We start from the raw sequence: 13,561 nt of genomic DNA, 5'->3' as shown, positions 1-13,561 counted from the left end.
GCTTTCAATTTCTTGCTCTTCCTCTTCTCCTTCTGGCACCCCTATGATTCGGATGTTGGCACGTTTGAAGTTGTCCCAGAGGTTCCTAAGCCTCTCATTTTTTCCAATTTTTATTTCCTCCTTCTGTACTGGCTGACTGTTTTATTCTTCCTTATGTTCCAAATCATTGATTTGAACCCTGATTTCCTTCCCTTCACCACTGGTTTTGTGTGGATTTCCCTTCATTTCACTTAGCATAGCCTTTACTTCTTCCTATATGCATTAGCCGTACTCAAGCATATTTGTCAAGCCTGTGAGCATCTTTATCACCAGTGTTTGGAATTCTGCATCTGTTAGGTTGGCTATCTCCTCGTCACTTAGTTCTCCCACTGAAACCTTGATCCGTTCCCTCTTTTGGGCCATACTTCTCTGTCTCTTCATCTTGACAGGCTCCTGTGTGTGTTTGCCTCTGTGTCTGAGGTAGAGCTGTTGCACCTGTTACATTGTAAGGGGCGGAGCCTTAGGGATTTGTCAGTACAGGGTGACCTGTTTCACCACATTGTGGCGCTGTGTGTGGGGGAGGGGTCTGAGAGGGAACAATGCTGCTTGCTCAGCACTTGCCCCTTTTCCAGGCCCTTCTCCCACTTCCCTATGGGACTGGCGCCCCTCTAGCTGCTGCCCTGGCCATCATTCCCAGAGTGGGTGGGTCTGTGGATGTTCTGGGACTGTGGGGACCCTTTAAACAAGCGGACTCTGCTGAGAGACCGGCAGTTTCTTCCTCCGCCCCAACCCCCACTGGTTTGCACAGTCAGAAGCAATGAGGCTTGATATTCTCCGGGGCTGGGCTGGTGATCTGAGCGGTCTGGTCTGGTGCTGGGAGCACTCCCCAGGTGTCCCTCCCAACTTTTTAAAACGTTTGACTGTGCTTTCTGCTGGCCTGCTGCTGCCACTGCTGCCACCACCACACCAAGTCCTCTGCGCCCCGGCTCTGCCCCTCCTACCTGTCTGGATGAGTATTTTTTCTTTATATCTTTGTTTGTTGAATTTCCATGCAGCTTGATTTTCTGGAACTTCTGGTTGTCTCTAGCTTTGAGGTAGTTGTATTCCTTCTTAGTTGTGGAGGGAGACCCAGTGTGTCTGTCTAGGCCTCCATCTTGGCCAGAAGTAAAGTATTCTTTTTTTAAAATATTTTTAAACTTATTTTTATGGAGAGGGGAAGGGAGGGAGACAGAGAGGGGGCGAAACATCGTTGTGTGAGAGATTGTCTCTCTTATGCCCCCGAATGGGGACCCGACGTACAACCCAGGCTTGTGCCTTGACCAGGAATCACACTGGAGACCTTTCAGTCCCCAGGCGGCACACCAGCCGGAGCTCACTAAAATATTCTTACCACCTCCCAGACCCCCAGGGTTTCCTTGCCTAATGAGCTGACCAAGCCAATGAGCAGGTTGTCTGGGAGCTGAACAGGAGGCCCTGGGCAGCAGGTGTCCACGCTCCCTTTCACGCCTCCGCAGTCACCTGCCCCTCCAACTTCTCTTTGAACGTGTTTCAGGCCTCTCAGGCTCCCCAGCTCGATGGCAGTGACAGCGGGGGGCACGGCGCAGGAACACAAGCCTGTAACAGGCGCCCTCAGGTCAGGACAACAGGGCTCCCCTGCGGCTCCAGCCACGCCCTGTTGCCAGGCAAAGCACAGCTCACACAGGCCGAGAGCGTAGCATAGCTTTTCATTTAATCAGACAGTGAACGTGGGGTAAGAAGCGCTGCCGATGGTAGTGTCTGGGTAGAGAGGACCGACAGCAAGGAGACCTCATCTCCTGTCTAGCCCCACCCTCTCCTCAGGTGGGTCAGTTCCCACGGGTGCCAGGCACTGCTCCAGGCCCTGTAGACTCTGGTGAGTGGAGCCGATGGAGAGAAGGGCTGCGTGCCACGTCCTGACAGCCTTGCAGGAACTGACAGAGGCACCCGTGGCCTTGGCTGTGGCCGTGGCTGAATGTGGGAAGGCTGTCAGGGGCGTCCCAGGCTTCCCTGGCTCGGACGGGGTGTGGGACGGTCCGCCGGACCCCAGGCTGGATCCTTAACAACAGGGCGCCCTCTGTCTGCCCCTCAACCCATGCTGCGCTGCCTGCGATCTGGCCCATTCTTTCTGGTGTCACCTTGTGGATGGGGACACGGAGCTGACACCTTTGCTGCCCATGCTTTTGTCCTGGCTACTTGCACAAAGTGTCTGAACCACCCAAAGTGCTGGCTTCATTACCAGGCTGATCCGCCAGCCTGCGTGACGCGCCCTCACGGAGCTTTCGTTCCAGAAGACGAAGGCAGGTATTTGAAACAAAGCAGATACTTTCCCGGAGTGATATGTGCTGGGAGAAAATGAAACACTGTTGGGGACAAGGTTTCCTCAGATTGACGGTCAGTTGAGGGCCCCTCTGGGGAGGCGACATCTGAGCAGAGTGACTGAGGCTCATGGGGTGGGGTCCAAGAGGCTCGGTGGTGAGTAAGGTCCTTTAGCCTCTTGCCTGGAGACCTACCCTTTGGTCCTGGCACCTGTGAGGGCTACTTTCCAGGGAGGTCGGGGAGGGACACAGCTCTCTGTTGCCCCCTTGGCAGAGGGGGTGGGACAGGGCAGGGCCCAGGTGACACCACATCCCTGGGAGCCAGAGGGTGGGTGCTGGGTAGGAGCAATAGCCCCCAAACTGTGATGCCTCCTGATGGACAGTCACAAGAGGCAGGCTGGAGCACTGCCCCTGTCCAGGCATGGTCAGGTGGCCTTCCCCAGGGACTGGGGTATGGGAAGCCAGAGCCAGCCCCCACCTGGCCCATCCTGCCCATCCCTGGAACCGAGGCGAGCCACCCTGCAGGCCTTACTCAGGCCTCTTCCCGCAGCATGTTTCCAGACGCTTCTAGTCTCCCGTTCTGAAAACACTCCCTCTGCCCAGCTCCCTCCCTCTGCCGCCCAGCGTTCCACCTGCCACAGCCGCCTTTGACTTGCCTCAGCACCAATCTCAAGGCTTCCTCCTCCAGAGCCCCGTATCCAGGTTGCCTGGCTTCGGAGGAAAGGGTCCGACCTTCCCTGGTCTACCTCCTCAGCCTGGAATCAGGCTCCAACCTTGAAGTCGTCTTAACAGGGACAGGAGTGAGGGAGAGGGGGAGGACCTGAGGGAGGGACCCGTGGATAGCATGTGGGTACCTGGGGTGGCAGGGGCAAGTCCTGTGGTCCACGGGCATGCTTGTGCTTGCCTGGCCTTTGTCTCTCAGGCCCTGGCAGTTGGCAGGGGGACAGGTGCTGGGCAGGGGCTGTGGCCACTGGGCAGGGCCTCTCCTAAGTTGCCGGGTAAACAGTGTGGAGCAGTGGCCCTTGGCCTGGCTCAGGAGGCAGCAGGAGGCAGCTCTGCTCCCCCACACCCTCACCTCCCCACCACACACACACACACACACACACACACACACACACAACTGCAGCTCTGGCCTTCCTGCCCTGCGGAGCAGACACACCTGCCTCCACCCTCCACACCTTCAGAAGGAGTTTCTGGAGAGGGCCACCAGGCTGTGGCTGGACCAGCAGAGCATGGAGAGGACCCCCAGCCAGAGGACAGAGTCCCTGGGCAGCCTCCCTGTGGAGGTAACTGGCATCCAAGCCTAACTGGTGGCCTGGTTCCCTGGGGGGAAGTTGGGGGTCCCTTTGGCCTGGGGACAGGTGGGCTGGGGCTGGCCCAGGGCCTCCAGCATCCATGCAGGATTCTGGTTCTTCTCAGGTGAATTCTGGGAGCTCAGAGCCCAGGCAGCAGGACGTCGCTGAGGCAGGAGCAGAGCAGGAACTCAGGTGGATCGAGCTGGGCTCTGAGGAGGAGGTGCGAGCAGGGCCAGAGGGGCCCTGTGCCCCACAGACCTCTGGGCGCCTGCTGCAGGCCGTGTGGGAGGGTCACCCAGGCCTCACAACGCAGCTGCTGCGGCAGGGGGCCAGCGTGGAGGAGAGGTGAGCCCCGGCGCAGGGCAGGGCCTCTTCCCCAGCAGGGAGGGCAGAGGTCCTTTCTCTGAGCGGGAAGGAGGGGTTCCCTCGTGCGTAAAGTACCACGTCCTTTCCCCAGGCCGGGTCCCGTCGCTGAACTGGGGAGGGAGGGCAGGGTCCCCTGCACCAGGAGGGACAGGACCGGGTCTTGTCACCGGGCGCCCCCGCCCTCGCCCACGCAGCTGTCTCGCTCCACAGGGACAGCAGGGGAAGGACCCCGCTGCATCTGGCGGTGCTGCGCGGCCACGTGCCCCTGGTGCGGCTCCTGCTGCAGCGCGGGGCGCCGGTGGGGGCCGCCGACCGCTCAGGCCGAACCCCGCTGCACGAGGCCTCCTGGCACGGGCATTCGCAAGTGGCCGAGCTGCTGCTGCGGCGCGGAGCCCCCCCGACGGCGAGCTCCGGGGCCGGACTCACGCCGCTGCACTGGGCGGCTGCGCTGGGCCGCACGCTGCTGGCGGGGCTCCTGCTGGGCGCGCCCGGCCCGGGCCCCGAGGCAGCGGACGCGCGCGGCTGGACGGCGGCGCACTGGGCGGCCGCGGGGGGCCGGCTGCCGGTGCTGGAGCTGCTGGCAGCGCGCGGCGGCGCGGGCCTGGACGGCGCCCTGCTCGTGGCGGCCGCGGCGGGGCGCGAGGCGGCGCTGCGCCTGCTCCTGGAGTGCGGCGCGCAGGTGGACGCCCGGGACCGCGCGGGGGCCACCGCGCTCAGCGTCGCTGCGTGTTTGGGCCGCCGGCAGGTACGTCCCGGCCTGACCCCAAGAGAGGGGGCGGGGGCGGCGGAGCCGCCACCGCCCGAGGGCTGCAGCATCCACCCCAGGTGTGTGGATGTCTCAGGCAGAGCGGACCCCTCGGGCGGGCGGAGGAGGAGACCGCACTCTCTGCCCAAGGCTGCAGGGCAGGCGGGAGGGTGGCGGGGCGAGGCCTTGGCGGGGCTCCGGGTGCCGAACGGTCTCCGGGAAGCCTGGGGAGGGTTCCTGGCCGGGCGTCCGGGTTCACTCTCGTGACCTGCGGCAACACATCTGTGCTGAGTCCAGCCAGCCCCGACAGTGGGACGGTGGCAGGGGCCGCAAGTCTTGGATTTGATCTCAGGGCGATCGGGGGACAGAGGCCCTAGGCAGAGCCCCTCCAGAGCGCTACAGGCGCTGGCGCATTTACCGAACGGGGAAGCAGTGCCGGGACAGAGGCAGTCAGGGGAGAGAGGCCAGACGAGACTGAGTCAGGCAAATGGCACGGCGGCCCCAGCCCCTCACCCTCCTGGGCCGGGGGCGGGGGGCCCTGCGTCGCCCTCCCCTCCTCTTCCAGGATATGGAGGTGCTGCTTGACCGCGGGGCGGACCCCGGCCTCCAGGACCGGCACGGACGCGCTGCACTCCACAGGGCGGCCGCCAGGGGGCACCTGCCTGCCGTCCGGCTGCTGGCAGCCCGGGGAGCCGAGCTGGATGCCCCGGACTCATTGGGCTTCACCCCGCTGCACCACGCCGCCCGGGGAGGCCACGTCGAAGTCGCCAGCCACCTCTTGGACAGGGGTGCACAGGTCAACGCTACCGGCTGGCTCCACAGGACACCCCTGCACCTCGCTGTGGAGCGTGGCCATGGCCCCGCCGCAGAGCTTTTGCTGAGCCGAGGCGCCAGCCCCACCCTGAGAACGCAGTGGGGTGAGATGGCCCAGGACCTGGTGTCCGAGGGGGGCCTGCCCCAGGCACGGCCCGCCCTTTGCAGGGAGCCGAGTGACTGCTAGGGGCACAGAGCCTCAGGGAGCTGAGCCCGCATGGCCAATGCCAGTTCCCACAGCTGTGGGCGAGTGCCAGACTCCTCCCTTCTGGGCTGAGGCCATGGGTGGAAGGGAGAACAGCCGAGAGGCTCCTGCAGGAGAAGGGGTCAGACAGTGGCCTGAGCCTCAGCAAGGGGCCTATGGCCTGGCTTGGGGCGGCCCCACTGACTCCCAGGGGTGCATTACCTCTGCCGCTCCAGCCTTCTGCACAATCTTTGGTAGAGAGACTGAGTCGTGGCCATAGATTTGACCAAAACCTGATGGTCTCCCCTTTGTCCACCATGGGGGTGTCACCCTCAGCTGCCCTGTCTGTACATGGGGGAGCTCTTAGTGTGTTTTCTTAGGTTAAGCATTTGTCTTTTTGCACCTGTTAATTACAGGGCCAAATCCAAGGCCACAGTTGCACGCAGCTCCCCTGCGATCCAGGGTTCACACACCCCGCCGATATTCCCCATCCTGCACTTCCAGGGCCAGGCACCACAGCCAGTGAGGTCCCTGGCATTGTCAGCCAGTTGGTCCCGAAGGTCCCAAATGGTTCTGCCCTGCCTGCCCTTTCTGCGGGAGTTCCCATAGTGGCTCTGGCCTGAACTCTCCCAGCTCCTGCCTCCTCCTCGCTGATACCGGTCTCCCTGTGGCCCTGTGGCGTCCCCGCGAGGCCTGGCGTGTCCCCTCCTCTCGGGAAATGTAATAAAATCTGCTTTTCCTGGCCTGCATCTCCCTGTGGCCATTTGGCCAGCTCCATAACTGAAAACCCCGGTACTGTCGAAACATACAGCTGTCTCCAACTGCCCACCTCCATACCCTCACAGAAAATCTTCGTCTTTATTCAATTTAAAAGTATACTTTTTCTGAAAGAGTTGCTTTGTAAGACAGAGTTCACCTTTCAAAAGTGAGAATTTCCCTGGCTGGCGTGGTTCATTGGGTGGAACTGAAAGGGCGCCAGTTCAAGTCCCAGTCAGGGCACAGGCCTGGGTTGTGGGCCAGGTCCCCAGCTAGGGGCGTGTGAGAGGTAACTGATCAAACTACATTCCTCTCACTCTTTGATGTTTATCTCCCCCTCCCTTTCTCCTTCCCTTCCACTCTCTAAATAAATATATGTATTTTTAGTGAGAATTGTCATGTCCAGTGAGCACCTCTGCTCAGGACCATGGAAGGGTTTGGATTCTACTCCCAGGGCGATGGCAAGCCTTTATTGAGTCTATGCATGTCTGTGCGTGTGTGACCTGGTCTGTCTGGCTCACGCAGCCTACCAAGGGCACAGGGGGCTGTACCTGGGAAAGGGAGGCACGGGGAGACCAGTGAGAGGCCGGCCGTGGCAGTGGAGGTGCAGGAAGCAGGCAGGATTGGGTGATCCAGTGGGCAGAGCCCTCTGGATGTGCTGACGGGCTGGACGTGGGGGCGCCAGGGAAACGGAGAGATCGCAATGACCTCTAGGGAGGCTTGGGCCCGAGGTGGAGGGGTAGGTGGCAGACTGTTTAGTAGACAGGAGAGCGGATACACAGATGACAGCGGGGGAGGTGTGCTCCGGTGCGGTATCCTTGGAGCCTTCTGAGTAAGAACGGTTGTAAGGTGGCAGGTGGAGCCACGTCCAGGCGGCCAGCACAGCTCTGCCTTCCAAGCTCACCTGGGGCCTCCTGCTGCTCACCTCCTCTGCTGCGTACTCTGTGGTCCAGCGTCGCCATAGGCAGGCCAGCCCCCGTCTAACTGGCCTTCCTGCTTGAGCCCTTGCCCCTGCAGGCTGTTCTCAAAGCAGTAGCTGGCCCCTTTTAAAACTGTTTGTTTGAGAGTACATTTATTAAAGCTAGAGGCAGTGAAACAAGGAAGGGCTTACAATGGAAGAAGCAACGGGAGGGAGCCTGGGTGGAGCTGCTTTCGCTCACTGGAGAGTCAGAGAAAAGGGGGCCTTGGGGACAGGTTCAGAGGGTGAGCCTGGGACAAGCTGCCTCTGCCCGCGGCTCCCCTGGTTGCAGGTCTTTTAGGGGAGAAAGAGAGGGAAGGGCAAGGCACAGGCATGCACCCAGTAGCCACCACCTTATTCAATATGTTAGGTGATGTTGAGCTCCTGCTCAAAGTCCCCCCAAGGGCTCCCTTCCACGGAAACAGAGAAGCAAGCGTGGAGTGGAGTGCTGTTCACGGATGTCCCAGGGGTTCATTTCGTCTCGTGCGCCCCTTCATCAATGTGGCCATGCTCCTCCCATTTAGGACTGGAGCCTGTGTCTTGGCCCCTTGACTCTGAGTGGGTTTTTGTGACGATTTGGCCACCAGCATCCTACCAAAGCCACAATGGTCTTTCCAGGGTAGGCCGAGGAGGCAACACGGCTTCCACATCGCCGTGTGCTCCAGCCACCATGTCATCAGTCTGCCTGCCCTGAAGCCACCATGCTGTGAGCAAGCTGAGTGCAGGCAGGACATCAATGTCCCTGCATGACCTTCAGGGCCCTAAGCACCCTCACTGCCTTCTGTCTTTGGCCCCAGCTTTGCTCAGAAATGCAGGGCCCTGGGACCCTCACTTGCTGTGCTCCCCACCCCACTGGCAGTTCTGCCGATCTTGACCACACCAGGCGGCTCCTGCCCTGGGCCCTGGCACTGCCTTATCCCTCGCCTGGCTGGTCAGTGCTGCCTCCTTCCCTCAACAATCACCTCCGTGCCCTCGTTGGACACTATTTAAAATTGCTCCCCCACCCACCAGGCAAAGGGAAAGCTCTCCTTTAAGTAGAATGCCAATGGATATGGACAGAATGATGGCGTGAGAAACTCCAGAACAGATGCTCAGGTGAGCAAGCGCACACTTGATCAGGATGGGATAGGCCTCTGTCTCAAAGCACAGAGCCTTGGAGGGGGCTGCTTAGACAGCCACTCTGTTCCTGTGCTTGGGACTGACTTCACGTCCACGGCAGCCTCGCAGCCCATGGAAGCCCTGCTTGGCTGGCTGAGTACAGCAAAGGGACCCACCACGCGACTCCTCCAATAGGCGGAGAGGCAACCTTTGCTTCAGCTGGTGTCCAGTCTGCATCCAGCCTGAGGCCCTCCCAGCTCCGTTCCTCTGCCCCTTTCACAGGCTGTCCACCCTAACCCTAACCTCTGTACACCCACCTCCATCCCAGCGTCTGCTCACAGCAAGGCCTGCAATGACTCAGGATATTTCTCTGCAAATTACTTATTAGGTACAAATGTAGAAATGGTGGGGAAACCTGGCAAACAATACCCTCACCAGCCGCTCAAGCTGACGTCACCACGTCGGGACAGGCAGCTATCATGGCCTCCTGACACTGTGCACCGAGGACGCAATATAATTAATGTAGCGTTTTACCAAAAGTGCACACCCTGACTCTAAGCACGAGGGAACATCGGACTCAAGCTGGGAGACGTTGGACAAAATCGCCTCTCCTTGTCTGAATGCCAAGGTCGGGAGAGGCAAAGGGGCTGCGAACAGGTGCAGGTGACGACTGAACGTCAGAAGCAGCGGAGTGCAGGGCGCAGAGCGCAGGGAACACCCGACAGAACTGGAGTTCGGGCGGCAGGTGGACGGCAGCCGTGTGCTAACGTGAGTTTCTGATTGCGATCCCGTGCCGTGGCTTCTACGAGGCTGTCCTGGTCCTCAGGGTGTACACTGTGCAGCCTTCGGGGGTCTCCGGCTTCCCTTCGGAGGGTCCGGAGGGACGCCACCGGGGTGTTATAAACGTTTGTAACACGACACGGAATGGTCACAAGTGGCGCAAAATGCATACAGCTGATGCACTGGGGGAAGCTCCCGGGCGGCCCCTTCAACTGGGGCTGCACTTGTCCCAGAATTTAAAACACTCCCAAACCAGACGCTCCGAGAACCTGCGCTTATTCATGCCTCCGCTCAGGACTTCTGATCGTGAAACGCGCGCCATGTAACACGTCCTCGCTGAAGCAATTTAAAGGGTCCCGTTCGGTGGCGTTTAGGGCTTTCACAGCGTTCGGCAACCGCCGCCACTCTCCAGTCAAAGATGTCATCACCCAAAAGGAAACCCTGCCCCTGGCAGCCACCCCCGCCGTCGTGCCCGTGGGCTTAGCGTCGGTGGATCCGCCTCTCGTGGGCATTTCGTGGGAGGGAACTACCCAACACCGGGCCTTTGCACGCAGTCCGGGCTCACCCAGCAGCGACCTGCACTGGCCCTTTAACCTCCGCACGGCCCACGGCGGCTCACACTTTGTGGACGGGCGGGGACGGACGCCCTCCCAGCTGTGATGGCGCGCCTTCCACGGTACGCCCACACCCCGCCGCGAAGGAGCATGCGCACGAGAGCGGGGGGGTGGGGGGGCGCACCAGGGCTGCGGCGCACGCGCGGTGTCCCGGAAGTCCTCGGGGGGGGGATGACCCGGAAGCGGTCGGACGGCGCGTGCGTGTTTGAGGCCAGACGCAAGCCAGGGACGCCATGGTCTTCCTCACGACACAGCTCTGGCTGCGGAGTCGCGTCACCGACCGGTACTGGCGCATTCAGAAGTTGCTGCAGAACGCGCGGGTGAGTTGGCCGCCCGCACCCCGCGCCCCCCGGGTGCCCGCGGGCGCCGCTGACATCCTTCCTTTCCCGTCTCTTGCCCCAGCATTTCCGGGGAAGGAAGAACCGCTGCTACCGGCTGGCCGTCCGGGCTGTGACGAGAGCGTTTGTGAAGTGCACGAAAGCCCGGAGGCTGAAGAAGAGGCAGCTGAGGACGGTGAGCCTGGCCGCTGGGGGCCCGGCGGCGCCGGACGGCCGCCCGCCCTCCCCGCCGGCGCGTCTGAAGCCGGAGCTTCCCCGTCTGCGCGCTGCCGGGGCGGGAACCTCAGCATCGCCTTCCGTGCCTGTGTCCCTCCTCCTCTCCCGCCCCACATCCCGGCGCTCTGCCCGCCGGGACTCGGGTGGCCTCCCGCCCCGCTCGCGGGGACCCGGTTACTCCGGCCTCGGCCGCGGCCCCGCTCCCTCCCACGCGGTTGGCGTGGGTCGGGGTCGCGGCAGCGCCGCTCATCGCCTCGTTCCCCGCGGTCGGTGGCTTACGGCCCGTCCCCGCCAGAGTGCGGGGTGCACGGGGGGTCATTCTGCTGTGACCCCCGCGCCCCGATCAGCAGCGCCCCGCATCTGCGGGCGGGCAGCTCTGACCCTTTCAGAGCCGTGGGTTGGGACCGGCGCCGGACCGCCCTGTTCTCGCGGGGCTGTGCCCCCGGCGCGGCCGTGGCACCCCGGATCCGTCCGACGGGCGATGCGGTGCGAGCGCGCCCGGCTCGCGGACGTCCGTGGGTGGGTCGCGTGTGCGGCGCGGCGCCTGGCGGGAACTGGGTAGAAACGCAGGTTTTCAGGCCGCGCCTGCACCCGCTGCAGCAAACACGGGAGGAGGGGCCCCGCCACGTTCTAACGAACGCGGGAGCCACCGAAGCCTGGGAAGAAAGTGAGAACAATGGCGAATGAGAGACCCCCCCGTTTGACGGAGCAGATCCGCTTGCTAGCTCCTCCTTCCAGGTCCCTGTCCAGCCCTAACCCGCCCCCGGCCCGCGCTCGCCTCCGGGGGCTCCCTGCGGCCGGGAGCCTTTCGTCCCGCCCGCGGCTGCTGGAGGTCACCACGGGGTCGTTTCCGCGCCCGCAGCCTTGGCTTCTGCGGTGTCGCGTGTCGCGTGTTCCTGGTGCCGCAGCGGGCTCTGGGTCCACGTCCCTGCGCACCGAGAACGCTGCCGCTGGCGTTGGCATTGCCTGTTTGCCTGGAAGGAAGACTCGGGCTTTTCTGTTTACCTCTCACTGTAAGAGTGTGTGTGCTTTTAGGGAGAGCGGGAGGGAGGGAGGAAGAGGAGGAGAGAGACATCGTAACCCCTAACCGGGCCGCAACCCACAGGCCTGGATGGGAATCGAACCGGCGACCTTTTGGGGTTTGCAGGCCGGCGCTCAGGCCACTGAGCCGCACCGGCCAGGGCTTGTAGCGACTTTCACAGAAACCTGTTTAGTGGGAACCTTGGTTGGGCGGTGTGGCCATAACTTGTAATTAGCGTGAAGCATCCCAGCGTGTTCTTGTTCCAGCTCTGGATTAATCGGATTGCGGCAGCTTCCCAGGAGCACGGCCTGCACTACCCCGCGTTCATTGTCAATCTAATTAAGGTGAGGCTGAGGGTGGGGTCCTGTTGGGGTGCTGATTGGCTGCAGACACCAGCCCCGCTGGCGAGGCCCCGCGGCACGGCAGCGCGGCAGCACGTGGACCCGCTCTGGGGGGGGGCGGGGCGGGAGCGGGATTCGGCTCGGGGACCCCCACACTCGCGTTGCCCTTGCCCTGCCGGTGGTGGAACGAGATGGGCTGTGGCGACAGGACACGAGCCCTGGGGTTTCCCCATCAGGGGAAGGAAGAAAACCTTGGCTCCAACCTTAAGGTTCCATTTCGCAGTTTTTACTCTGAACGCGTTCTGATGAGCATCAGATAAGTTGAAACTCATACAATTGAAGAGGTCCCAGGGGCTGGGGCAGCTCCCCTCCTCCCGCACGTAAGGCCCCAGGGGCCGTCCCACCCCTTCTGCTCCCCCATGTTCTCAACGGCACCTACAGCCTCACTTGCTAGACGGCTTGGTTTGGCCGCCTGCTTCCTCTGCGTGTGTCTTGTTTCATCGTTTGTAAATGGAAATTGTCGTGTCCTCTTCTGAACGGAGTCAAGGGCTACCCGGGCCCATAGTTGTAGTTCTGTCTGGGTGATGACCGTGAACTCTAAATAGGGTCCCTGGTTTTCTGGCATCAGGACCAGCTGCCAGCCGCCTCTCCAGTCACCTTGTCCAGTGGCCTTCTGCTTCAGCGAAGCGCGTTTCTGGTCCTGACACGGCCCTACTTCTCTCCTCAGTGCCAGGTGGAGCTCAACAGGAAGGTGCTGGCCGACCTCGCCATCTATGAACCGAAGACTTTTAAATCCTTGGCTGCTTTGGCCAAAAGGAGACGACAGGAGGGATTTGCTGCCGCCTTGGGGGATGGGAAGGAGCCCGAGGGCATATTTTCCAGAGTGACACAGTGCCACTGAGGGGAAAACTGCCCCCTGCAGCCAGGTGTCTTAGGGACGGCTTTCCCCCATGATCAAAACTCAAATAGGGGCTACGCACCATTGGCCAAGAGTGCTGAGTGTGATTCGCAGCTGTGTTAGTTTCCATTTCAGCAACAGGTGTGAGAGAAAAGCACCATCGGTCTCGGGACAGGCCAGAAACGGCTCACGGTAATAGATGATGCTTTATAAATAAAAGCTTGTGTGGTGGTCAGCGTTTTGAGTTGTGTCCTCTGGCAAAAAGCCAACGCAGAAGAGGCTGCGGGGGTTGGGGGACCCGTCATCTGAGCCTGTGCCTTCCTCTCAGGACCTCAGGTCCTCTCCTGCAAGGGGGGGTGTTTGCACCAGGACACTGAGCTCGGACTCTGGCTCCCCGTGGGGCTGTGGGCGCCTGTCTAGCACCAAGGCCTCAGCCTTGCTCTGGCCCTACCTGTGCTTCACCCTCTCCCTTCCAGCCTTTCCCGCAGGAACCCGTGACAGCTCTTACGCCATGCTACGTGCCAGCCCGTTTATCTGCTGTCCCGTCCCTCCCCAGCCCAGAGGGGCAACAGGCTGGGTGACCATCAGATCGCCAGATACTCGACCTCGTTGAGTGCAGAGACCAGCCCCGGAATAAGTTCTCAGCAAGCTCCCGCTGCTGACGGGCTTTGCAGCAGCCCTGCAGCCCTGTCCCTCCCCTCGCCCCCTCTTGTGACCGCTGTTACTCAGAGGTGTAGGCTGTGCCCCCGCAAACAGGCAGACAAAAAAGTCGGCCAGGCTTTCATGCAACAAAATGGGTTTAATTGGGGGAAATGGCAATCCGGAA

General features: G+C 61.6%; 2 protein-coding genes across 2 annotated transcripts; both read left to right on the top strand.

Annotated features, from left to right (window-relative positions):
• The first annotated feature begins 3,415 nt into the window (after positions 1 to 3,415).
• Positions 3,416 to 6,759, top strand: ANKRD65 (ankyrin repeat domain 65). The gene is made up of 4 exons (XM_090271435.1): positions 3,416 to 3,598; positions 3,732 to 3,952; positions 4,184 to 4,718; positions 5,284 to 6,759. The coding sequence occupies exons 1-4, from the start codon at positions 3,545 to 3,547 to the stop codon at positions 5,716 to 5,718; spliced, it is 1,245 nt and encodes a 414-aa protein (XP_090127561.1). The 5' UTR covers positions 3,416 to 3,544; the 3' UTR covers positions 5,719 to 6,759.
• Positions 6,760 to 10,101: 3,342 nt separating this feature from the next.
• On the top strand, positions 10,102 to 12,970 carry MRPL20 (mitochondrial ribosomal protein L20). Its single transcript, XM_090268438.1, has 4 exons — positions 10,102 to 10,241; positions 10,324 to 10,434; positions 11,763 to 11,840; positions 12,565 to 12,970. Exons 1-4 carry the CDS (start codon positions 10,155 to 10,157, stop codon positions 12,736 to 12,738), a joined length of 450 nt encoding a protein of 149 aa, XP_090124564.1. The 5' UTR covers positions 10,102 to 10,154; the 3' UTR covers positions 12,739 to 12,970.
• The last annotated feature ends 591 nt before the right edge of the window (positions 12,971 to 13,561 follow it).

The sequence above is a fragment of the Furipterus horrens genome, unplaced genomic scaffold (genome assembly GCF_987537825.1).
Source record: "Furipterus horrens unplaced genomic scaffold, mFurHor1.1.pri manual_scaffold_3, whole genome shotgun sequence".
NCBI lineage: Eukaryota > Metazoa > Chordata > Mammalia > Chiroptera > Furipteridae > Furipterus > Furipterus horrens.
This window is presented reverse-complemented; position numbering and strand designations above follow the sequence as displayed.